This window comes from Calidris pugnax, unplaced genomic scaffold (assembly GCF_001431845.1).
Source record: "Calidris pugnax isolate Ruff unplaced genomic scaffold, ASM143184v1 scaffold11, whole genome shotgun sequence".
Lineage (NCBI taxonomy): Eukaryota > Metazoa > Chordata > Aves > Charadriiformes > Scolopacidae > Calidris > Calidris pugnax.
Genome location: NW_015090803.1, coordinates 9,862,906 through 9,890,211, shown reverse-complemented (window position 1 = coordinate 9,890,211; position 27,306 = coordinate 9,862,906). Strand labels below are relative to the sequence as shown.

Below are 27,306 nucleotides of genomic sequence, written 5' to 3'. Positions count from 1 at the left end.
TCTTTGAGGCTATCACTGTTTCAATCAGGTGTACAAAACACATGTTAGCAGGTGTGAGTTGTTTCAGATGAAATATCACTGGACTAAAGTTGACATGAAAGCACTTTTCAAGTTGTTATTTTCCATTGCTCCTTGGCTTCTTCTATCCTTTGGCATTAGAGGCAGAAGTTCTGAGAAACTGCTGTGAATGATGCTGTCTGACTATATATGGAAAAACCTTACAAGGAGGAGGCTGTGCTAACATGGACAAAGCACCAGGCTTCATCTTCAGCAAGAATTAGGGCGGTGTCTTTCACCTGTCAGGCCACAACCACTAAAAAGACAAGAGAATATGTAGTTTTGGGGTCAGCAATGGTTTCAGAGCCTTTAGCTCCCTTAGTAATATATGAGATCTACAAACCACCCTGTTTTTCCTAGAATTTTACATCATTTTGATGATCATGTACCGGGCTAACATCGACTCATAATACACCATTTCCCCAGTGAAATAAACCTCTCTGTGTTTTAACTCATCAAATCTGAAATGGTGAATTAGTCCTTGCTTTTTTCTACTTCTGATTTGCTTTGGCTACAGTGCAAGGAAAACTCAAACATTTGCTTAAGTTTCACCATTTTTGGCACACTGAAATGCTGGCCTAAGTAAGCATACTCTTTTTTTCCTGCTAGGCACTGTAAAAACTCCTTGAAAAACGTAACTGCAGACATACGAATATAGATAGAGTGATTTGAGTGATTTTTTTTTTGGTTCTCAAGGCACTACAATAGTACAAATAAATCCCATTCAATCTTGCAGTGTAATGTTTTTTAATATATATATGAATATATATGTGCATATACCTAGACATGATTTAAATAAGCAGCTAAAAATTCCCTGTGCCGAACTACAGTTTCCAACTTTCTGAAACACATGTGTGCTTTCAGTTAGCCATTTTCAAGGTAATTAGCAGATTACTTATAAAGCTAAATGGTAAAAAAAAAAAAAAAAAAGAAATCTTTCCACCAATTGGCCCTTGCAGTATAAACACACAAACATGAATGCTGTCATTGTTACCCAGGACCACTGAAGTTCCTTTTGGAGTGTCAAGCTATTCCTACATTAAACCAGTCACGCCACAAGCTGTGAAAGGCAGGCCCAATGTGCTTTTCTACAGAATGTATATTTCTTACATCTTTGGAGGGAGAAACGTCCATGTACAGCGAGTGCACTTCTACATCAAAAAAACCTTACCACAAATTAACACAGAGATAATTTTACTTTAAGCTTATTGTACATTTTCTGTTCTTGACCCTGTTAAAAACGCTTTGCTGGGTTAGACTACTACGATGGGGATTATAAAACAGTTCCTGTGCTTGGAAGTACTTCAAATCTACAAGCCATGTTTCTATCGCTGCTTTGTAGCTCAAAACCCAAAACTAGTGATGATTTTATGAGTTGCTATAGTCTAGACAACTCGGTTACTTTTCAAGGAAATTGTTCCTTGGGGAGAGCACTGTGAAAATTCCCATACAATTAATTACAGGTATGTGCAACTAAAATGCAATTCTACAGCACAGTAGCTTTACAATTGCTGGTGCAATTTATGTCTGTATCAAACAAGAATGCTCTGAAGGGGCCGGGAAGACCAAATACAACAAGCAGGAGGTTACATGTAAAGCTACCTGCAGTGAGAGAGATGAGATAAATAAGATGCAATGTTAAATTTTTGATGAGTCTTCTCCTCTGGCAAGATCCAGAGTTCTACTGGAAAGCACAAAATCTGATAACTGTGTCAATCTTCCCAGAACGTATTTTTATAGCAAACTGGGCTCAACACATTTTTACTGCCAAGTTAAAGAGCAAATGAGAAATTAAACAGAATTGTAAGGGAAATGCATAAAGCAGGAAAAGGAAGAAAAACAGAAAATGCAAAGGAAAGCTGTGCGAAGAATTGTGATTAAAAAAAATAGCCTTCATGTATTTTCCCCTCACAGCCCCGCCCTATTGTCTCAGCTATTTTTACCTTGATCTTACTTTCCTCTATATACATTTACAAACAGCCTTTTAACTTTAAAAGTAATTTCAATTGTTACAAGCACCACTTTAAAATAATTTCATTTTGTGATTGTAGTATAGGCCTTTGCATACTTAGGTTATAAGTTAGTTTAGGACAGAGTTGAAAAAATGGACTAAGCAGGGGAGGTTATTATGTCCTTGTGAAAACTATAGAAAAGTACAGGAGAGTCCCCATCATTTTGCTCCTTCTGCCTGGGGCCCTGTGCTCCTTGCAAACACGTAACCGACACTCCTCTCTTATCGGCACTGAAAGAGGTGGCCTTTGGGGACTCCCAAACCCACTGTAAAACAAACCACGTAACTCCTGTAAGGAAAATAGGAGCTGGGGTTTGCAGAGTCCTTAAAGACTCCAGTTTTGCCTAGGAGACAAAAAAACCCGACACCATGACCTCCCTTGTAAGAGAAACAGCCATCAAGCCTGTGCCAACTCTCATCCTTCTTTTAGGGTCTGGACAAACTGCAGAGCAGGTACCCAGGTAGTCCCACAGCTAGATTTCAATAATGGCACGTAGCGGAATGATAAAAAGGAGAAAAATCAAGATACTCTTTGGTAGATCAAAGATAAAAATGAAATAACTTCAATAGAAAAGTTTGGTCTGCAAACACTTGTCCTGTTTAGACTTCTTAGGCAAAATCTCTCTGCACTTTCCTTTCTGCACACCTATTCCACTTCCCCTCCTGACTCTTGACCCTCAGCAACACCTTGGTGCTACAGCCTCCTTTGTGCTCCTACAGGATATTAGTTGTTTATCTCAAACAGTAAACATGAGAAACTAACCCATCACTGGAAGTTACTTTTGCTTATGGCCACTGCTTTATCAGAATTCCACGAAAACTGATCAAGAAAACAGGAGCAACAAGAGTTAGAGCAGCCTGACAGTGGTCCCGCAGAAAAGGAGACCCCCAGCTGCTTCGGGACACCGAGATACGGCCGCTTCCATACAATCTGGGTGTGCTTGGAAATCACTGAGCCACCACTTTGTGCAGGTTTGACTTAGATAATGGTCTGGATAATTTCAAGCTGTTTGATTTGGGGCTATAAGTTAGTAATTATTATCTGCTAGGCAGTCACACCCGAAATATGACACCAGCACTGTTGCTGTGCATGCAATATGAGATCATCTTTGCTCCAAAGATCCTCCAGGCTTAAGTTTCCATATGTTCTGGGAACATAGTTCTTTTGGTTTGCTTTGGTCTGGTTTTATCAGTGAATAACCAATATAATATATACCCTTCCCTCTCTAAGGAACTTGGATGGCCACCTGACAGCAGATAACTGCTAGAAAAAAAACCAAGATCCATTTCTGAAGCACTTAGCCAAGCACAGGGACAAGTATTTTTTACTCTGCACTACTGCAAGAAAGAGCCGTATATGTACAAGGTTAAAGCCTGACTCCCTAGAAGGGGAATGTGGCATCTAACTCTAAAAAACTCTTTTAGCTGTTTGCTGGGAACAAATCCCACCTGTGCTAAGAAAAGCCCTATAGGAAATAATTGCATTTTTACTTATTATTTTTCATTGTTATTGGAAACCTCCTACTATAGCTTTATTCCTTAAGGCAGAAACTAGAAACTACCACAGATTTTACTTATTATTCATGCTCAGTCACGACCTCAACCAAAAGCTCATGTTAAAATCTCATACCATGTCTGAGCACACACATATATTATAGTTAACTCATACGTTGATCAACTGTTTTGCACAATGCCATGCATTATTTTTTAATTTATTATTTATGTATTTATTTTTTACAAGAACACCCATAAGGCTCTGTTAGAATAGGTGCCTCAGAGCGCTAAACGCTGCGCAAACATATGTATATATTAATTAGCGTGCAGGATTAATATAGGCCCCTAAACCTGCAATTAGATGGAACCATTTTGGCTCCAATAATTATAAAGAAAGTTCTCTTTCGTCATCTGCACAGAAATGTGAAATCCTGGCACCAGTGAAGTCCCTCAGAGGGAGGTTTTTCTACAGACCACAATACAGTTGCCTCAAGATATTTTATCACAGATTTTATCGTACCTTGTAGGCCTGAAATATCGAATGCATTCAGACAAACTTTCATTATGCTGGAGAACAGAATTTGGTCTTCATTTTGTGAGGTATGGCTTAGTTATTTGCCCATACCGTTTATACAAGAGTGGGTCTATATATCTAATTTTTAATAAAAACATAGCATACAAGTTCTTCAGTCTCTGAACAGGCAATTAAGCAAGTAGAAACTTCTGTCAATCTGAACAACTAATGAGATGGTTCCTCAGACATCTGAAAGTGTGTTTTTTCAAGCTGCAGTAGAAGTTGGTTGATTCGTGCTGTGCTATGCTAGACACCCTATAAGTCAAACACACAAAAACGTAGCACTTTCAGCTCACTTCTCAGCAACGATTTAATAAAAGCGCCCTGGGATTTATCTCATATTTCTACTTTTCATTATTTTTTCAATTTCATCTGCATGATACTACACTGCATTAACATAGGGTGTAATAATTAAATTTGAGCATTTAAAATATGCTAACGCAGGTGAAGAGTTTTTGAAGTGAGTGGCTAAAGTTTGGCATTTGGGCAGACATAAATATTTGAGCTTGCAACTCTACAAATGCAGAATACTTAATTCCAGTTTGACAAAAACCTTTGTTAAGTGCTCAAAATGAGGCTTTCACCTCCTCAGTATTAGGTCCTTAACATTAATCATGTGCTTAAGTGCACATGAACTGGATTTCTAGCATGATTTTCGAGGAGCTATCAACGTGTACTTGTTTCCACTGACTTGTCCTGAGTCCCAAGTCAAATATCAAGCACCTTTAAAATCTTAATTGATGAAGACTTTGCAGTGCACTATCCTTAAAAAACAAAGCCCACCACAAAAGAGCACGCTCTTTCTAGTTGTAGCAGCATTGAGCCAATCTGTGTTGCCCAAAGAAAAAGCTGTTGCAGATTATCAAATGAATAGTGGATTTAATGGTTCACAGTCTACTCTGATTCAACTTAACATGGAGTTCAGAAATGCCACCTGCTGACAGAAGCCAAAGAGATTCTGATATAAATAGCAGTTCTGCTACAAATTCAGATTAATTTGGCTACATATTAATAGCACCTCCATAAATGAAAAAAAATTTAAGCGCCTAACTCCTCCTCCTCCTCTCAGTCCTCAGTTTCACGTGGGGGGAGGACCCCTGGTTACTTTACATTTCCACTGTCCACTTTAATCTTACGAAGTAGCTTAACTGAGCAGATCTCCTTCTCTTGCTGGATTCTGTTTAACGTGCTGTTGCAGCACTCTGCGTAACAGCTGTCTGTGCCATAAGATTACTTCATTGTTGAAAGCATAACATATGGAAACTGTACTGAAATGTAAGCTGCTTTGATACCTATGAAGAGGAATGAGCTTTTGCATTACAACAAGACAACGCATTTTTTAAACAACTTGAAGTAACAAAAATGAAACACACATTTAGAATCTAAACCATATTAGTTTCTGGCACGCCTGTTACTCTATTTCAGTGCCCAGTTCCAATGGCTGGTTACTATTCTGTTTTTGATTGCTATTACCAGCAAACAATGGGTGGTTTTCTTTCAATTTCTGCATTCTTGGAAAAGGGAAGAGATTCAAGAGAAGGCCCTTGGGATTCCTTTTATCCATGAAGGCAAATGTTATACAGCAGAATTATAGAAACAATATCTCATGTCCTTGAGATAACATTACTTGAGATAACAAGTTTTATTGGGAAAACTCATAAACTGCCAGAGTGCTTTGCTTCCCAAAACCGAAGCTCCCACAACAGACAAGTCCTTAATGGCCCAGAAGCAAGGTGCAGCCCTACAGATCCAGTTCTGAATCCCAACTGCCTTTGGCAGGAGCAGAAAGGAGATCTTTAGTTCTAATACGCAGACCTTCCTCCCCTGTAAATTAGTCACCCAGAGCGGGAACAATGAAGCTCTAAATTATTTCATCAGTAGCAAGAACTCTCGTTAACACAAGAAGGAAGCTGTAATTTTTTGGTCACTGTTTTGCCAGTAGTTGCATTTGAATCCTGAGCAAAATCCAGCTGAATAAGAAAAAAGACTAATAGTCTTATAAGAATCTATTAACTTCATACAATTTTATACACTATTTAAAGTGTATAAGAAGCTACTCCCTAATTATGTAAATCACACAATTCTCTTTAATTTAGTCTGTTAACTAAACCTACAACAAAACCAAACATATTTAAAGTCATCATAGATATTTAAGAATGCATTCACACTAGGTATCAAAAATACTTCTAATTACAGCAAGCTCTGAAAATACATGCTAGGTGAATACTGATTTTTTTAAATTGAAAATATATTGAATTTCACTTTCTGTCTTTAAATCACATATTATATAAAGTCATGCTTCGTCACTGTTGTGATTTATTAGAAAAAAATTGCCCCATTTCACATGATATATTCTAACTGGCTGAAACAGCGTGTCTTTAGGGTTACTGACAGCTACAAAGTCATCTTGGTTTCAGTTTAAGAATATGCTCTATGTATCTAAAACCCTACCCAGTTACTATAGATCTACTAAATTATCATTCAAGTAGTATCCTCACAAGGTAAATGTAATGGTTTCTACATCAATAGTACTAATTTGAAAGCCTCAGTCATAGTTTTTTAAGAAGTCTTAATATATAGCTGTACTGAATTTTTAGGTGTACTTGTTTACAATAACACTTTTCAGATCGTAGATTCCTTAAAGTTAAGGAAAATCCCACAAAGTGCTTTTTACTCCAAATTAAAATTAATTATTACTTTCATGTTTTACTAGAAAGAAAAAAAGAAAATAGATTGAAAAGTTAGGTATTTTCTGTGGGTAGAAAATGGGCTTACTTTTGTAAATACTGAGATTGGGCTAGTAGAAGAAATTTCAAGGAAGTCTGCCATATTACGGAAAGGTAAAATCTTTCAAATGCAGTCAATCAAAAATGACTGCACAAATATGACTCCCCAGAAAGGCATTTATCCTAATTAATAAGATAAACTAATAGTTAGTCACCTACTTAAATGACAGCTGCAAATCAAAACGGGGCTTGCCAATTCTCTCATGGGGTCAGCTGTGACCACCCATGAAAACTTCCCTCTTTCATGTCCTTTAGCAGTGGGAGGACTGACAGACGCCGCAGCTACTCCAGCCAACCATAGCATCCTCAGCGCTCGCTGCCAGCGCTGGCTGCCATCCGCTGCCCAACGCCATCAGGCAGTAAGTAGGTCTATAAACCTATTAAAACAGCATAAACCTTATACCTTGTAATCTATTAAAATAAAAATAAACAGGAAAGGAGGTCTGAGAGCCAGATTCTTCAGAGCAAAATATAATGCTAATTATGAGGTTTTCAAATATTCTAGCTTTTTTCAGGGGGGAGGGCAAGACTTAGCGTTGAGCCATTAAAAAAGCCAGTTGGTAGTATTAAACTCTTGCTTTAGGGTTTATAAGATGGCCAAAAATTCACTCCAGGCTGAAATTTACAGTCCCAGGCCTGGAATCGTTTAAAAAAAGTAAGAAAAGTTGTCATAAATATGGAAGAAAAAACAAACAAACACAAAACAGTGGTTTCAGATGATTTTTGGCACTCCTTCAATGCAAAAGTGACTTTTTTTTTTTTTTTAAGTCTGAGACTCATTACTATGAATTACTTTCGTAACTAAAATTAGGACCAGGTTATTTTAATAATGAATTACCAATAAGTTACTATCAGTGAATCTTTTTTAAAGCTTTTCAATATGAAGAGATAGCATAGTTTTCAAAGGAATGTCAACGCTCTGACTTCCACTCAAAAGCCAGGAAGTTAGGGGTGGAAATTTCATCTGTGAGCCACACAGATGTATGAAAACATTAAAAAAATTAACAGCGTATGTTAGAGATGCAATGTCAGCCCCATTTTTATCCATAACTAGACTTCATTAGTTTTGTGGGTTTAAAATTGACATTTAAAAATAAAGGCAACATAAGTTTTTGTGACTTAATTGAGCGCTCCTTAAATAAAGAGATATTTCAATGTTTGCAGACTGTTAATGTCTTTCCAAAATAAGCTCTGTGCTGGTGCTACTTAGCTATAGTTCCCTATCACCCGAAGGAGTCTGTGTTGCTGATGGAAGCCATTTCTTATACTAAATCCTGCCTGCAAATTCCAAGAGCATTTAAGCCTACTAAACAAAGTCTCCACGGAGACAATATTGTTAAAACAAAAACTGGAGCACATCTTAAAAGTGAACTTTCTGTGATCATTAGAGGATGCAGGTCTTAAGAAGAAGAGAAAACTTGTTATAGGAGAGGGAACAAAAAGCCAAATGTAAGCAGAGAGTAAATGCCAGTCACCCCTGAGGGAACAGAGGGGAGGTATAGAAAATTAACTGCTGCATTTCTACTTCCCACCAAAACCACAAACGGGCCATTTCAGGGGCCTAACGCATACAGAGTCTGCAGATAAATACATGTCTACCTCATTACTTGAGAAGAGCCTTAAAGAGCACACTTCTTTGCTGAATATTTCTGCTTCTACATGAATAATCTCATTTATGCAGAAGAAGGTGCTATACATACGCATGCAGCATTTGCAGCATGGAAGTGTGTCAGCTTGGAAGCTGCTCAGCTCTGTCTGTGAATTTGGCCCGTAGTCTTTTGGCACGAATTTTTACTGCAAAACTTAACAAACACTCTCTGCAGCCAAACCACCTTGAACTGTTTCTTATCAAATTTCACAAGCTAACTGGGTTCATAGCTGGTCAATACTGGATGAGAGATCATTGTATGAAATTATGCTTTGCTGAAAAATGACAACAGTAGTTTAACAGCATCGGCAAATGGTGGGACTTGGCTGTAAGGACGAGCGCAAAGGTGGCTGGGATTCAGGCAGCTGCTGTCTTCATCCAAGGTTAAGACCACCACACCTCCACACCTAGCAGAGTCAAGGCAAGCAGCACACCTAAAGGGAGGCCACTGCGTGGTAAATGGGACCCAAAAGATTAGTGAGGTTCCTGCTGTCTGCCTTGAACAAGAATGGCAAACAGCCATATAGGCCAGACACTCTCTGCTGAGGGACACACACATTTGTATTCGTCAGTCTGTGAGGCACACTTTGTCTTTGGCATCTCAAGTGTCACCCCCTTGGAGTCACACCATGTGCAGTCACAATAAGGCCAGATGCACTGCTGAAGTTTGTCACCCTAATAAAGTATCAAACAACTAAAATGGGAGATAATAAAATAGTATCTGCTATTCTGAATGTTTCATTAATAAATGGGGTCAAAGCAATCCCATTTTATTTTTAACAAAGTAAAGGAGGACGAGGACAACGATTGTATTCGGATTCTATGATTATAACAAATACTTGACATCAACCCAGATGATGTCCTTTCAGGCAACCTAAGGGAAAAACAGCCTCTTTAATTTTCTGAATTTACTACAACATACCTGTTTACCTGTATTCAGAGACGAGTTAACAAGAGTTTGCTCGGAGTACAAATCAAACAGGATCGCACAGAAGGAATACTGCAATATTCTTCATTCTCACTGGATGCAGTGGAGGGTATGCCTGTAGGGCTTGAAAGTTGTGTAGGCACTGAGAGGCTGAAATGCAGGACCATTTACATGCTCTAAATTGTTTCCCTGAAACAGATCATGCCTAACTACCCTTGGTTTTATCACCTTGCTAGTCAACTGCCATATATACTTACACTTGAGGGAAAAAGATTCACATCAGCCAGTAACAAACACGTGAGGTGCCCGTCTAAAATGAGTTTGCTGGCCTTCCTGGGCTCCCTCTGCAGGCACTGCACTGACAGAAACTCAGCCACAGCAGGACTCGGATCACCTCATCTATGTAAGTTATAACCATCATGGAGAACAAAATCCTACGCCAAGCAAACACTGCAAAAAATTCTGTAGTTAGCAGAAAAATCTCAACTCTTATTTTAGGTCCAGAAGAATTTTTAAGATGACAAAAATGGAAATTCTGGGGTGAGGGTGATGAAATGCAACTCAGTTGATAGCTATTAAAAAAAAAAAAAATCTTCAAGAAAGACTATTTAGTTTTGCTACCAGGCTATTACAAACCCTAACCTTGGAACAAGGCTCTAATGGGAACTTGGAACAGAGGGTGCAGAAAGTAGAAACTGGTATTATTTATAACCTGGCAGGCAGGAATCCCAGAAACTCAGCCAAAACAAGCCGATTCTCCTAGCTACAGGTAAAACAACACTCCGAGTAACTTAAAAAAGTTTGAAAAATATATAAATAATAAAAATAAAAGTATTTCAGTAGACAGATACTGCCTTTTTTCTTTAGTATTTGATGGAGCATGTTTCAAAGAGTACATTGCTACCCAATGTTCCTGACAGATGTGCAAAGTTATACCACCTGACCTAAGCCTTCCCAGGAGGAGCTCTACAAACAGTGAACCAAAAGAAAGCAGAAATTCCTTTACATCTGTAGGATGTCAAGGAAATGAATCAGGTTGTTTCAAATAGGAGATAATGAAGAAAATCTTACTTCTAAAATTTTCTGTATTACCTTAGGACTTTATCATTTAGCTGTTCTCAACATGCTTCCCTTTTTTATATCCAGGAACACACTGAACAACCAATTTGTTTCAGAACTTCCAGACAGAGTGTCGCAAGGACCGCTACAACTTTTTTATTTAATCATTAATACTAAAATATTAAATAGCTTATATAAAACACATGGCATAGCAGTTTATCAAAGCAGGGATGCTCATGTGATTTCCTATTAAAATGAATATGTTGAGCCTATTTATTACAGAACAGATGTATTATATACATTTAGCTTTTTAGAAGGAAATACTGGTATTTAATCTGAAGTTTATCAGAATTGTCTGACAAGATCTCTACCCAATGTAAACTAAACTGACTTAGGCCAGAGCAAGCAATTTTCAGTTTCTCTAATCAGTACAAAAAACATTCCCAGGAATTTTATACTTGGGAAAACCACAAGAATGCTTGTTTTTGAAGAAAACACATATGACTTCACACATTACTTTTTTTGAACAGTTTCCTAATGAAAGTCACATCTACATGTGACTGAAGATTCTGCCTTGTCAACTCATTTATCTATGAACTCAATTCCCCTCAAAAAAAACAAAAGAGAGGAAAGGGATGGGCAGGGGGGGAAGATGGGAAGATCTCAACCACTTTTTTTTGGTATCTTAAACTGACAATACATCATGTGCATAACTCTCCTACTGATACATCAGGGGTCTTCTGCACATTCAGTATTTCTGCTAAGGTTAGTTTCTTCATGTGGTATTTTCAGCTGTGATTTTTAAAGCTCATGTCCTTCTCTGCTTTAGCAAAGTTTGGAAATAAATGCCCAAACACATTTTAGAGATTGAAAAACAAATGCAAATAAAAGAGCCCAAAGCTCTTTTGTTTTATTTTTAGGGGTTCTTTTTCCCAATGTCTTAGTATTTTTATTGTTTTCCAAATGCCATTTAGCAAAATTACTAGTTTATTTGGGATAAACCAAACAGTAGGTGCTTACCTGTAGGAGTACTACTGCGAAATGAAGAGGAGGGAGTGATGGGAGGGGTGACTGGAGGAGTAAGGCTTCCACTGCTGTGGCGAGGTGGAGTAGATACATTCCCACGGGACACTGTGCTTGACAAAGTCAAAGAGAGTTTTGGCTGAATCTTTTTCTTCAAAGACTCCTGCTCACGTCGAGCTGCATCAGTCATAAATCTAGAACAAGGACAATCACGAGGATGAGAGGCATGAAACACTCTCCACAATTAAGCTTTAAGTAAAACTAAAGTAAGTATTTTTCACCCTCAGTGATCAAATGGAGCTTCAAACCCAGCCACGACAAGTTCCTCTGCAACACACAGATTTCAAGAATATAAACTTCTCCACCAACAGCTTTATTCCAGTGTTCAACATCTGGGCCATTTGCTTCTGATTTTGACAGAACTTACATTAGACATTTGCATCATGTGCAAACACACAAGCTTTTATTGAACTCCAACCAGAGATGAGCATTGCACACAGTATTATAATAATTATACTCATTCCTTACAATAACTACACTCAATCCTTCTGTGAAAAAGTAGCTGAGTAGCTGTAACAGAGAAAAATGTTAGGGCAAATGTATTGAATCCAAAGGTTAAAGGGATAGTATGAATTAGATTGCATAGATACATCATTTTCAACTTAGGATAATCATATTCTTTTTCTAAAGGTTTTTGACAATGTTGCCTGACGTAAAAGATGTTCAATTATCGAACTGGAGCTCCCAACTCTTGAAAACCTAATGAGGTCCCTCTGTAGAGCTTTGGTACGTGCTGCTGAAGGGCTAATGGAACCAGAGGTTCATCTCTGGGGGATACCGAGAGGGAATTCCACCAGCATGACACAAGTTGTGCACTGCTAGTGCAGTAATTCCAGCAGTGCAACTGTTTGCATGGGATCTCTCACCTGGAATGAAAATAGCTTTTTTTCACTTTCATTCTGATTCCTTCCGAAAAAGAACAACTGAAGTGAAAAAGATCACTTTTATTCCAAGTGCCTACACAGACTTACACCAGAGCAGCTGATATTGCATTATGCTGGCAGTCAAAGCATCACTCTGGCACCTGTATTAACCCTCACTTGAAAGGACTGGGGTTCCCCCACAACAGGATCTCTGCAACTCAGACTTCACGCACTCAGCATTCAAGCAATATTTCAATCCTTTGTCTTTCTCCTCCAGTGCACAAGGAGCCATCTTGAAGGATTCCTAAGAAGACAGGCTAAAGTAAATCCCCTTGTCCATACAGTCCTCTGTCCTTCATGCTACAGCAAAAATGACACCTGTCAGTGAATAAAACAATATGCCCTAGCACATGATACAGAACAAGAAGTTCAGTTACACCCAGACATTTGTCTGACCAGAGTAAAACAGGTTTTAGCCAAGACACAAGCTTTACATAATGAGCTCTTGCAGCCTTGGCAAACCATGAAGGGCACATTCAGAGAGGTGAGAACATGATGCAGCTGGTACACTGACCTCACCTTGGAGCCAGCTGTCACCCAGAAACTCACATTTGCAATCCAGTAAGGAAACAGAATGACAAAATTTACCAGTCATTACTTGTACTGAATGAACTGAGGCTGATCTGGCTTTCTTTCAATAGTCACACTCTCTTCCGAGGAGCCAAGGAAAGAGAATGAGGCAGACCCAGGGATAGAAGAGGCCACAGAGAACAAGTCTGTGGAAGAAATAATGAAAATGCTGAGTTGTTGTATTGGGTGTAGGTGACAAGATCTGGGTAGCAGAGGGGGCTGCAGGGCGAGAAGAGGCCAGGGTCTGCCTCATGCCAGCCACAGCTGGTTTCAGCCAGCTCTGCAATGGACCCATCAAATGACAGAGCTGACCAATCTGCCTTGATGTTCTGTATTGTATGAGAAGACATGGAAGCAACCCCTGTCCTACATCCAGAATCCAACAGAGGACTGGGAGATCCACCTATAGCTCCCGAGGAAGAGTAGCAGACCCTGAGGAGGCAGCAGGAATACTGCCACACCAGTCATCTGGTTCACAGTCCATACCCTCTGTATCCAGTCTACATCCTGATCCTGTATGAAGGATCAGGCCACAGGCTGGCTGGACAACCCGACTCTGCAGACCGCAGTACCACAACAATTGCACTGAACAGGACCACATTGGTCATGCTGGGCCTCACAACAACGCAGTGTATCTGCCCCAGCATCTGCAATATGGTGCTGTAGGATAGCCCCCTTTCTCCTTTGGGCCTCAACCAACAGGTTGACTTAATGTGCATCCCTACATTTGTTTAGGGTCCATAGAAACCCAACGTTTTGTGACTGCTCACAACACATGGGCTGTTTAGGTGGGAGCTGGGCAGGTTCTACTGGCTGTGAGATCCAGACCTGACTGCGCTTATGGAGAGAACCCTGAAAAAAACCAGCTCTTGTGAACTGTAAGGGATGCAAAGAGAAGGGGAAGGGGAAGGGAGAAAGAAAAAAAATGGGGGTTTAAGCATCTGTGTGAAATAGGAAAGAAAAATTTGACCTAAATATAAAAAAAACCAAACTCTTTTTCAAAAGAGATTTGTGTACTTTCACATAGCCTCAAAACACTGTGGTGTAAAATTTTAAGTACCGTTAGAGCAATAAATGTCTCCTGTCCATCCATACCATGAACGCATTAATAAGTGGATCTTTGCCATGATACATAATATCAACATACAATCCCCAGACATTAATAAAAAGGTATATGGCATGACAGCTTATCTTCCTTGAACAGAAACAATACATCATGTCAAAACCAGATATGGCATTTTTATGAAGTCAATATTTAAAAAGCAGATATCCATAGTAACAGTTCAGCTTTAAATTCTCTTCTCTAAACAAGGGTGCAGATATTACTAACAGAACAGTCCCCAAACAGAAATCTAAATTTCATTAAAGAAAAAAACGAAGTAAAAAGGATCGTAGTAAAATGGGTATTCAGCACACATTTGCTTACCTCTCACTAGGAAACATCTAATTCACTATTTTTGGAATTTGTACTATGATGTAAGCTTGCTTCTGGATGGTGAGCCTTATTCCTTAAGAAAATGTTACGGCAACATTATAAATCCTTGAAAACTTGGAAGATAACCTCACGTGTGAGATACTGAAAGCAGCAGCATAAGCACTGCTATTTAACAAACCCAGCCACAAATAACAATGTTAAAATAATACTGAGGTATAACCAGTCTGGTTGAAGTCCATAAAAATCAGGAAAATTTGAAGTTATAGCTGAAACTTCCCCCTGTCCCGTTAACTTGCTCCCACTTGGGCTGAGTGTGTTGGGTAGATTCCAATCTATCATTTGTTGTCTACACTGTGAACCTGAGAGAAAAGAAAGGCAGAGTCTGTTGTGAAGTTCAGCTCCTGAGATCTCAAGTGTGCAGTTACCCTTTTCAGATCCAAACAGCCCCATACACGTTTGCTGAAGCACTGGCAGTGCTACGGTTTTAAAAAGGAAACTTTTCTAAATGGAATGGATTAAAATAAAACGTTTTTCAGTATTTTAATTGAAATGCAGTATTATATTTGTGCCTAACTATGGTGGTGTTCTTCAAAGCTTACAATATAAGCGTTTTAATGATGGGTATAGAATGACATTTCTAACTAAGACTTTAATTTTCACGTTGAAAGTACATTATAGTTGCAACATCAAGTGCTCAGAAATGAAACATGCTGGAATTAAGGTTGAATACTGGTCTCTAAATTACACGACTGCATACCATTTTCCCTGACTTATTTAAATGCACAAGATGTGTGAGAAACAGAAAATGAACTGTAACTAACAAAGGCTGCTGTAAAACCACTTAGGTTAAATCCCATCTCCTTGCTCAATAATCTCTTTCACCATCTTCAGATCCATCTCCTTGCTGAGCAAATCTACCTCTGCTATTTTCAACTCTTAAGTCCATACCCTTGCCCCTCTAATTCCACCCCTGTGCAGATTTTAGTCCTATTCCCTGTTGCATAGGATTGTGTTTACACCTCATAAGCCTCTCTCCCCAAAACCACATAGGTGCAGTGGAATAAGGAGAATCATCTAGTTCCCAGCCATTCATTGACCCTGTTTTGACAAGCATGGGGTTTGTGGGCTTCCTTGCAGATGGTTCATAACGTCAGGGAGGAGCCTGTTCCTTAGAAAGAAATCTCTTCTATCCCCATTTTTTCTTTCCTCGCCCTTTCACCTTGCTAATAATTCAACTCCCTGCTCCAAAACACGTAGGTGCAATGATTTCTGAATCAAGTGCTTGCAGCAACTTTAATAAACATGAGCAAAATATAGTATTTCCCCCTCCTCTCATTCCCTGGAATGGTTCAAGTATTTTTATTGAAACTTTCCCAAGAAATTCAGCCTGAAGGAGACACCCAGCATGGAAAATTTCAGCCCAAACAGCTGAATGTTGGCAACATAATAAGCAACTGAAACAGTCTTATAATGGAAAGTGTTGCACAACCTTCCATATAGGTGGCAATATAATACAAACAGCGTTAGCTGTTGTTACCAACATAAAAAGTCACAAAAAAAGAAAAAAGCAGAGGCAATGTTAAAATTTAAAAAGCCTTTTCAATTCAAGCCTTTGCAACGTTTGTAAGTCTCGTCACCCCCAAAAGCTTTGGAATCAAGAACGAACAGAAGCAGAAAACACTCTCACAGAAATTTTCTTGAGCTATGAGCGTGTACCGACTATTTCAGGATCACGCTCCGATATGACTCACATCATGATGTCAGAGTTACTTTATCATAAAACTCTTGCTACACACAATAGACAGTTTTGGAGCTCTGGACTCAAACACCCAGACTGAGGGTAAGGGTAGTTATAAAAGTGAGTTGCAGGTAAACTGAAAATTTTTACTTGAGATCTCACTTGAAAGGGAAAAAAACAAACAAGTTCTCCTTCAGAATGTACCTTCTTAAGAAGAGCATGAGGTGCCCTTTCCTCCTCTTCCTCACGGTTACAGTTTGCTGATGTGGGAAGTTACCCCTGCATGGACCAGATCTCTTTCTAGGTCCACAGAGATTTACCCAGACAGTGAGAAAGGTGCATCACAGTTACCTAGTGGGATCCAAATATTAATTTGCTACATTTGGTTTTTTTCATGATCTAGTCTCTAAAACATACGCAGACAGAGGAGATGATGCAATCACAAGTCTGTCATTCTCCAGTTACTGCATAAACACACTAGAGAGAAGAGTGGGATTATTCTGAGCCTGCAAAACAAGAAGATTACACTGAGAAGATGCTCAAGCCCAGGACTGCTCCACAACATTGTCCAGTTGCAGACCAGTTTAAAAAACAATGACAGCACTACCTGACAATAACATCCATACCCTGCACTGTGTCTCAGCACTGACGAGTTGCACTAGACTACAACAGGAAAAGGCAGCAGAACGGAATTAGTTCTGACCTTTTCTCATTATCACACAGAAAAGGATGGAAAAACATTGGTATTAACATTCAGCTCATATTCATGTTTGCCTAATTTGGCTAATGTGTACCAGGAAAAGCCCATCACCATTCCCAGAACATGAGAAGTCATTCTGCTGAGGTTCCACCACTCTGATTTTAGCAGACTGTTCCTTAGCACAACACTTGGTCAACTTCAAGATGGATTGGGAAGAGAAGAAAAAAAAGTCCATGGTGCCTTATAGCAGATTTGTGCTACTTCCTGGTAGTACTATATTTAAATCAGAAGTGGTCAAACTTCCTTGACAGATGAGGCACTCACTAGCTTAACTACATACTGAAAGCCCCACATTTTTAATTCTTCTGCTACCCTTCACACCTATCAGAGCAAGGTGCTGGTTATATCTCCTCTTCCCCTGAATCATTTCCCACTTTTATCTCAAGATGTTTATACAATACTTTGTCAGTGCTGTATCTAGAAAAATAAAGAGGTGGGCTCCCAGCCTTCCTCATCACATTAGTAGCATTTAGGAAAAAAAAAAAGGCTGGGAAGGAAAGCACCTCTAGTTGCATAGTATTTTAAAACATCAGGAGACCTCTACTTTGAAGGATTAGGGAGATCCACTTCTCAAGGCAGGACCCCATTTCAGTAGAGTGGGACTCTGCAGACCCTGAAATGCACTAGTGAACCCCTTAGACAAGAACTGTCCTTTGCACCCTTTGCTGCCTTTTCAAGCAAAGATAAAGCAACATGGCTTGGTTTAGCTAATGCTGGGATGAGGAGACAACTGTTAAGTTGGGTTAAGGAGAAATCTGGTGAAATCTAAATGGCAGGAGCTAAGCAGTAGGCTGCTCTGTCTCCTGAGAAGGATGAAAGTCTTTTCTCAGTTGAACCTCGCAAAACTGGGCCAAAGCAAAGACAGCCAATGTCCCCAGTGGGGACCTTGCCATTCTATTTGTGATAATGAGGAAAGAAATATATGAGAGACTTTCATACCATTCATTAACTCAAATTAGTCGATGAACACCCTTGAGCACTTTCACATACCATTCTTTGTAGTTTGGGGGAAGCAGAAGTATACTGCAGCTCTGGACAAACCTCTCTTGCTTCACAGAAGCTATCATCCATTTTTTTCTTTAGAGATCTTCCATTACAGTTTTAGCAAAACTCTAAAAAGAAATATTACTGTGAAAAAGCCCCATTAGGATGCGTGGGTAATCACACACATGCCTTCACACTATTTAGCTTGCAGAATATTTGCATAGCGCTAAAGCAAATGATTTGTACAAAATTCCCTTTTGCATGTTTTTTCTGGTTTCACAAAATAAATCAAAAATGAGGAAAAACCAGCAGAAAATCATAATCCCCTCCTCAATTATTCCCCCATTCCTGTATCACATTTCACAAGCCCTAACCAGACCAAACGAATAATTAAAGGACATTTCTATGTTTCTGGAAAGAACAGTTTGAACCCAATATATATTGCAGACTCACCACACATCTAAGTTGGACTTCAACATGTACATTCATCTGAGATCAGGTCTTACAAAGGAATTCAGTGTTCATTCTCAGTACCAGTCGTACTCAGACTCATCTACTGAAAGCTTTCTCTATATCCTAAATAAGGAGTATTTATGACAAGCTGATGAGTATCTTAGAGACAGGACAGAATCAGATTTCTTTTTATTATTAGTCTTAGGAATACTTTATTGCTGGTACAATTCTTTCATTTCCATTTTATTCAGCCTGTTTTCTCAAGATGTAAAAATATTACCACCACAAAAACAGCTATAGTATAATGCACATTTTTTTAGTATGTGCATATTCAACAGACGTAGTAGAGATTATTAGGATGCACATGTACCTTAAAAAAAAGTTGAAAGCAGAATTTGCATTGCATTTCTGCCTCATCACTGAAAAGACTCGAACACAACATGCAGTCATATTCATACTGCTGTCAGTAGACTCAAGGCTGCAATCTGAGCAAATCTGTTCAATATGAGCGAGAGTTCAGTGTACTTTAATTGCCTGCTCTTCACACATTCTTAAAAGATACAATAAGGCACAATAAAACATCCACCAAGTAGATATTTTGTGCTTCTAGCATGGAAAATTGATTCAGAAGATTGAGTAATTTCATATTTAAACATATGTAAGTGGAGCTAATGGACGGTGATATGCCAAATAATCTATTATCACTCAAATGGAATAAAAATAAAGCAGCAATTGCCTAACCATCCCAAATCATATACTTGCCTACAGTAAAACATGTGTGTTTATTCACAGTTGATCAATACAAGCAGTGGTAAAAGTACTGGAAAGTACTGGAAAGGAATTCAGTATCTCTCTTGATTTCAGAAATATATAGACAAAAGCATCAGTGTGAATTACATTTCATTTTTAGGTTAAGATAAATTCCCAACACTGGATATAAGCCCTACCTTCCCATTTCATATCTAATATATTACATATTTACTATATATTTATCTTAATATTTTCTGTTTGGGAAGAAGTTCTTTTACTTCTGGTTTTTTGTTTTTCTCCTCCTTTATTCTGTTAGGGCCATGCTTACACTTACTGTACTATATCTACTTATTTGTACTGTTACCTACTTTTCACAGAGCACCAAAGTAATTTTTAACTTAAAATAAATAAACAAAAAAATGAAATCAGTGTTGTATGTTCCCCCCCACCATAAAAATAGCAGTTTCCTTTTGGTTTTGTTTGTTTTTTAAACAACATAGTATTTTGGCCTTTTCTTTCTTGAATTTGTGTAGGTTGTGCAGGAAATGCAAAATCCAGGACTGCATTTTATTTTATATTTTTTTTAATTGACAGAAACACACACTATCTACCAGCACACTAGATAGATAACATTAGAACAGTAACGTATGCAGGACAGATGCAGTCTTATTTTAGGTATTTAATTCATAATGAAAATTCATTACTTATCCCCTAGACTCATGATGGGGTCTCGAGGAGAAGCCCACATCATATTTCTGCCATTGCTAAAATAAACAAGTGACATTTCTATGTTTAAAAGGAACAAAATTAGAGCTCACTGAGATCAACTTGAGACAGCAAGAGTAATTTCCAAAACATTAGAAACATATTGCTAGTTCTCCTCCTTTCTTCTCACACTACTTCCCCAGTTTCTTCCACTCTATTTTGATGTGAATGAGTGAGTTTTAGAAACGAACTATAACTTCTCTGCAACTTCAAAATCCTGTAATTTCCGCGGAGCGAGAGACAACAGTTAAGCAAAAGAGATAATTCAAAGAGTAATTAGCTGGAAGGCAATCACTGTTCAGCATGATATTGTCACCTCTGTGACAAATAAGAGTTTAAAAAGTTGTGATAACCCTCTCAAGCACATCCGATCAAAGTGCTCGCTATGCTGTGCTCTGCCTCGACATCAACTTATTTCTTACCAAACTAATCCCAGTTTTGCCACTGGCAAAAAAGAAACATTTGAGTGGTGTAAAACACTTGCAAACTTTCTCTCAATTGGGATAGATTTTCAAAACGCTGCAGCAAACCCCTGCCTTTAGCGTAACACAGCAGTGGGCATTTCAGAAATCCTCCTCCTTGCACTTACTAACAGGTTTATTAGGACATTCATCAGCTTTGCTTATGGTCATTAATGAATGAACGAGTCATTGCCTGCTGCTAACAACAGATACTTCATGGATTATTGCTTAATTAATTGTTGAATATAACTTCATGAATCCTTACATTTCAGTTAATATCCTTGTTAATATACAAGGATAATGTAATGTCACAAACCCATAAAACGTTAGAGACCAAAATGAGAATCTTAGCAGACATTAGTGACATGAAATACAAAGGAGTATTTGTACACTTGAAGTATTTTTAAAACCACTTGATTTTTAAAATGCACAGACAGTTTTTAAATTTGCATCACATATACAAAACTCCCAAATTAATTTTTTTAGTATGAAGTTACTATAATGACTAAAGACAGTCTCACATGAAAGAGTACTGGTGCCGTCTTGTGAGTAATACTCTAACTTAACCTATCAGTATTCAATTTAAATATTTTAAATATTATTATTTTGCATTTCATGGCATATTAGACTACTCTGTGCTTTCATAGGATGTGCAAAATTCTTCAAGGCACAGTAAAAATTTAACTTTTATTTTGTGGGAGGAAGGTGCAAGGGAGTTAAATTGTATTTGCCTTTTTATTTGTAGAAATTGTAAACTTTAGTAAATTTCCAATCTCCTTGGAGAAGATAGAATTATGCTGCTCATAGAATAAAAATAAGGGGTCTGTATCTCCTAAGTTTGACTCGAATCTCAAAATAGTTCTTATGTAGGACTAAGTAGTGTACCAGCCCTGCTCTGGCTCTCTGCACAGGCTCCAGCATTGTCAAATTGCCTAGTTCCAGTAGGACATTTTACTTTCAGATGTGCTTAACCTAAAATATCGTATTTTTTTCCATTACTGGTCCACCCTTTTTCCTTCTTGAAGAGCTTATTATAACTATTTATGTAAAAACAATTTATTTCAGTCAGCCCTGCATAGAAATAGATCTGTGTACGCATGACACGCACTTTTACTGTTGGACTTGGTTTGGTTTTATTGATGCCTCAAGGACTTTTAGCTTTAAGGAGCAGGGAGCTGAAATGTCAGATATTTTATTCCTGTAATGTTCCATTTATGTCTGGGTATTTGTATGTCATTTCATACTGAGTTCTTCTGAGAATTCAAGTCAACACCCAAAGACAGATTCATCAAGCAAGAATTTAAAAATAGATATTATCACAACGCACTGCTTATTAGCTATAAGGATGTCTAATATCAATCTGCATAAATAAGCCAGTCTTTGGTATTTTACACAGTAGTAGTCAAACACATTAACCAACACATTTTTCAGCCTTTCAGAAATGTGTCACATACTGTCTGCAGCGGTTGCTCCAGCAGCATCGATACAATAAGCAATACAGAAATACCTATTCAACAAAAATATGGTAAAAAGAAACTGGTAATAAGCTGCATGATGAATTAATTATTAAAAACCTATAGATGCTGATTTTCTTTCAAATGCAAAGACACCAAAGTAACTTACAATGCATTCACTGTTTGATTTTATTTTTAAAGAAACACTAAATTTGTATGGGAGAACACTGATATAAAGTATGATCCTCCCATTGAGAAAGAGCATTCAGCTCAACAGACGCTCTCCCAAGCTTAAAATGTAAGTGAAGATTTAGATGGAAAAGCATTTTTTAAAACTGATTTATAAATCTGTATTCAGAGGACTGGGTGGGGTAAAGCTTATAATGGAAAATTGCAGCAATCTTAACATTAGGAATGTGAAATGTCTGGTCTTAATAAACCAAATTTTCAGGCATCATAAGTTGTTTGGAAGGGCGATAGCAACTTACAAACAAATCAGCCCCACTAAAATGGCAAATTGAACATTCCCAGTCCTTCAGACTGCTGCAATGAGTCACACATCCATAAAAAAAAAGATACAAAAGATTCCTCCTAAAAGGCAAGAAAGTTCAGGTGAAGGTAGGCAAGGGAAAGTGGAGAAGGAAGAAGATAACCATCATACATGTTTTTGCTCTTCCATACAAAAGGAAGAACGAACTCTCTTTTCTGTAATTATGCGCTATGTTAAAAACGTACCTTTCTACACTTTAAGCTGATTTGCCTGGAGGAACAAATGACTGACAAAGTTCACAGTTCATTACGTAATCCCTCTATTAGTATTAGGGGGGAAAAAAAAAAAGTACCTAAGAATCAAGAATAACTCCCGAGGTCCCATTACTCAGCTATGAGGTGTAAAAGCAGAACGCTGATTTGCATTTTGAAATTTTGTCCCCGTTAGTCTCAGGGTGTTCGACTCTACCAGACCCAGGCACGTACGTGAGAGCAGTAAATCCCCCCCAGTTTCGCCCAGTCTAACAGAAACCATTCCCTCGCGCCCCTCGCCGGCAGCCACCCTCCCACCTCCAGCTCGCAGTGATCTGATGAAGCCAGTGAAACCCTGCCAGGATGCGGAAGAAAAGGACTGACATCTGAATAACTAACAATGCGCTGCCTCTCAGGCAGACAGCAGGGAAGTTCCTTCAGCGCTGTTTGATCTGCTTCGCCGGCGTTATTGCAGAGAGGCGGTTTTTCATTAGGTAAGGGAAAAAAAAACCAACCCACCAACCCAAAGTCGAGATGCAGCCTGCTAAGCGAGATCGCAAAGGCACCCCAACACAATGACTGAAGAGAAAATAGATGGTGTAATACAGAAAGGCCTAAGACTTGCAAGTGGAAAAAAAGTATAAATGACTATTTTAATTAATTTCCTAATGTAAAACACAGCTGTAGTAATGTTGGCAAATATCACCTGCCTGTTTTAAGTTTGTTAAATGAAATCATGCTCTTTAATTGGGTCTTAATGTACAAAAGTATGTTTTATTTACTTTTTATTACAATATCAGTATTTTAACTTTCAGTTTGCTTGTGCAAAAGCTTTATAAATTACTTGAATCACTTAAATCTGAATACTATAATCTGCAGTTACAATGTACCAGTTTGAGTTTCAACAATTAAATGCCTTTTTTGTGGACTCCCGCTGCTATGTGAACTAGCTGTAGGCTATTAAAATAATGAGTCCGGACTGAGTCATCTGATCTCAGCCTTGGTGCAAAGCCTGAGGAAAAGGACTTAGCCCACAATTCCTAGTCTGTTTACCAGACTAAGACCAGACTGTTGGAAGCATTATCCCCGAGCTCCCTTCCCTTCCCCCGCCACCGCCCGCTGCCGACGGAGCTTTGGGCCGGGGGAAACGCGGTCTCACAGAGCCCTCTGCAGGCGGGGCCTGCCTCAACCGACACCGGGGCCCGCCCGCCTCACCGGCCGGCCTGCCTCAACCCACACCGACCCGCCCGCCTCACCGGCCGGCCTGCCTCACCGCCACCGGCCTGCCCGCCTCACGGCCCCGCCAGTCCACTTCACAACTTCGGGCCTGCCCGACCACTGCCCGCCTCACCTCACAGGTCCACCACTGCCCTAAAACCCTCCACCTACTCACTCCCCCGTCATTAAGAGTCACCTTTTCCAAAAGGATCCAGAAAGTACCCGTCACGGGAAGGCGGGAAGCCGCATCAACACCATCTCTCGAAGCCAGGAGACAGGAGGAAAGGGGACTTGGTGGCCTAGGGGACCCTGACAGGCCCCTTGTGCCATGGCTCCTGACCACCATCAGCTCGCACGCCACAAAAACACCACGGGAGATTTGGACACCCCACAGATGCTTTAGATGTATTTGGCCTCGTGCAACTCTAAATGTGAAACCATGTCAGTAACAATAATGAGGAACAAAACCTAAAGTCTGCACCTACTTCAGCATGAGAAACATCACCAGCAGCCCCGGCACAAAGGGAACAGCAAAACGTCTGACCTCTCACATCCTCTACATTAATCCAAATGCATTCAACTTTTTATTTTCAACACCACAAAATACGTCTTCCTGTAATGTCAGTGTATAAAATACATACACACACACGGCACGTGCACATGGTGTCGCCTGAAGCAGTATCTACCTCAGCTCAAACTCCAGCTGGTATCCAGGGACCGCTATATTCTATATTATTTTACAGCTGGTTTGCGTGCCAAAATATATACATTTATCTACTTCCTTGATCTTTCCACAGTTTTTGATGCTGTACGAACACGTAAAGGGAAGATAATTAAACGGAGAACTTTCTCTAACAAATCTCCACAGCTTTTTTGGTAGATTTACCATCATCATTTCCACTTACCACACTTCCGGAAAAGATCAGAGCTCTACCTTTCACACTTCTTTACACTCAAATCCCATTTATATATATTACCAATCCATACTTTCATTTCTGCCTTGTTCTCCAACAACTTTGCTACACCCAAGTGACGTGGATACTCTATGCATTATTAATATCATTCCATCACTCCTCTTGACTTGGGATCCTTTCAATCTCAGCCCTCTTCGTTTCACACCTCTGCTCCAGTTTGGGTCTTCTGCCCTGATGAAGAATCCATGTCCTGAATTTAAGTAGCCTTATATTGTTGCTTGTATATGTTCATATATATATCTCTATATGCCCACATACACACTCTATTATATGCATAAATATGAATTATATGTATGTATATTAAACATCTGCATATTCTTTTTCCATTTTAGTAGCCAAGTAAAATCACTGCTTTTGAGGGCCAAAATAATTACATGATGAAGTTTAAAACAATAGGTGCCAAGATAATATGGCTTTTGGAGAGCTCTTACTCACGCAACACATATCTAAGAGGATTCAGCACACACAACAGAATGACCAATTTGTGTGATTCCTGATGGTTCTCTAAGGTAAGTCCTGATGAAGAAAGCTGTTTTGAGAAGTGGACCACAGCATTTCTATAAAGAAGGAAAATGTTCCAACACCTGTAGGTTTAGATTTTTTTTTAAACATAGTTTAAACTCTGGAGAAATATGCAAGTATATTTTGAGAACATCTTTAAAGCTCACAAACCAGAAAGCCAGAAAGTAAGAAAAGAGAAACTTAACCATTACTCAAATTTTGAAATACCCTTATAAACTGTAATCAGGTCTGATGTAATTTTTTCATCTCTGAGGTTGTCAATAATGAGACATGATCCCACGCATGCAAAACATTCCCCTGTATCCCTTTCTGCTTCCAGAAAGGCTGGCAGAGGGAACATGGCCGAGAAAATTCAGAAAGAGCTACTCTATCTCCATTCTTCAGTCAGCGCCTAAGACGTTAGGCCACGGTATCTTCCAATACATATTTAAATTCCTGTTTTATTTCAGCTACCTGCAAAAAGCTAGTCTAATAAAATACTTTAAATGCAAATTTCTGCTCATCCTGTGTAAATCCTAAACCACACCAACATCCTTTGTGCAAACATTAGCCACGTTTAAAGCTAACCCGACCAACTACAGAGACTTGAAACCTCTGGCCCTTTCAGCCAGCACAGTGGTTCCCACAAGCGTATGCTTAGTGGTTCCTTGATGGTCTACAAAATGATATTAAACAGCAGTTTATTAGAAGCCAGAGGGTAAAATTTGGTGCATTATGGTCTGAGAAAACATTGTGTGTTGATTCTGGTCTGCTGAACTGCTACACTGGAGAACCACTGTCCTGGTCACAAGGCACAGGGCCAGGATATGCTTCTGCTTCCGCCCCAAGCATCACACGAGGGTATTCACCCAAACCCCTGGCCTGGGCCAAGTGGCTCCTCGTCGAGGGGTGCCCTCTCATGTCAACAATATCACGGAGATATAGTGAACAAGAAATAGCTTGAGACGACTCTCCCAGTAACTTCCCAACTGGAGGGGAGCATCACCCTCACTTAGTCTGATCTGACGTTGCACAACTGGAGAAGCGTTTCAGCGCTCCATGTGCCCTGGCATTCCAGGCTGCCAAGAATGGGAGCTGTGCAAGAGCTGGCACAGTTTATAGGGCTGAAGTCCCAGCAACATCTCCAGACTGTTCCCCTGTCCTCCCAGGGGTATTGCTGCCAACTCTTATGGGCCAGAGCGGAATTCCAACACCACTGATGCTTCCCTCCTTCAGAATATGGGAGAGCACAGGTGATAAGGATTAAGAGAGAATAAAATTTGAGTATCTTCGGTATAGCGGAGGAAAACCACACTGTGATGTCATGATTTAATGGCAGAAACGTGAACACGAAAAGCATAAAATTTAAAGCAAGCTCTGACAGAAAATAACCAAAACCCCTGAGCACTAACCCTCCTGTCCCCCAACCCCCAGGACTGATGTAGGAGTGGAGGAGGGAAGCTACTCAGAGTAATATTGGCAGCGATTAGCGACAAGAGCTAATGGAAGAAACAGAACAGTTCAATCAGCCATGACATCAGGCTATCAAAAACAATCTGGTCATTATCACATTAAAAATCCATTCAAGTAAACAAAACAAAAATAGAGATGAGAACAGAAGCTCAAGACTCACTTTACCAATGGATTAATGACTATCATTTGCTGATAACACTCTAAAAACCACTCTATGCAAGCTAAACATTATTATCTATATTCATCACTTTACTACTGAACAAACTGCCTCTCTGCCAAAATCTGGTTCTAAACCAGATAGACATCTGATTTCCTTTCCAAGAGTTGATGCAGTGGTTGACTTGTCTTCTTAAGCCTTTGGCTACCACAGCAAGTTAGAAACTGGAAAATAACTCTTAATAATTTTTACCCATTAAAAAAGGAGTCTTCTCCAGAGCACGCAAACACCACAACAGCCACAGAACAA

At 39.2% G+C, this 27,306-nt stretch overlaps 1 protein-coding gene across 1 annotated transcript in view; it reads right to left on the bottom strand.

Annotated features, from left to right (window-relative positions):
- Positions 1–27,306, bottom strand: part of JAZF1 (JAZF zinc finger 1) — an 87,770-nt gene that overhangs the window by 17,184 nt on the left and 43,280 nt on the right. The window contains exon 3 of the mRNA XM_014937633.1: positions 11,578–11,774. Coding sequence (XP_014793119.1) covers positions 11,578–11,774 — 197 coding nt within the window. The remainder of the gene's footprint in view (positions 1–11,577; positions 11,775–27,306) is intronic.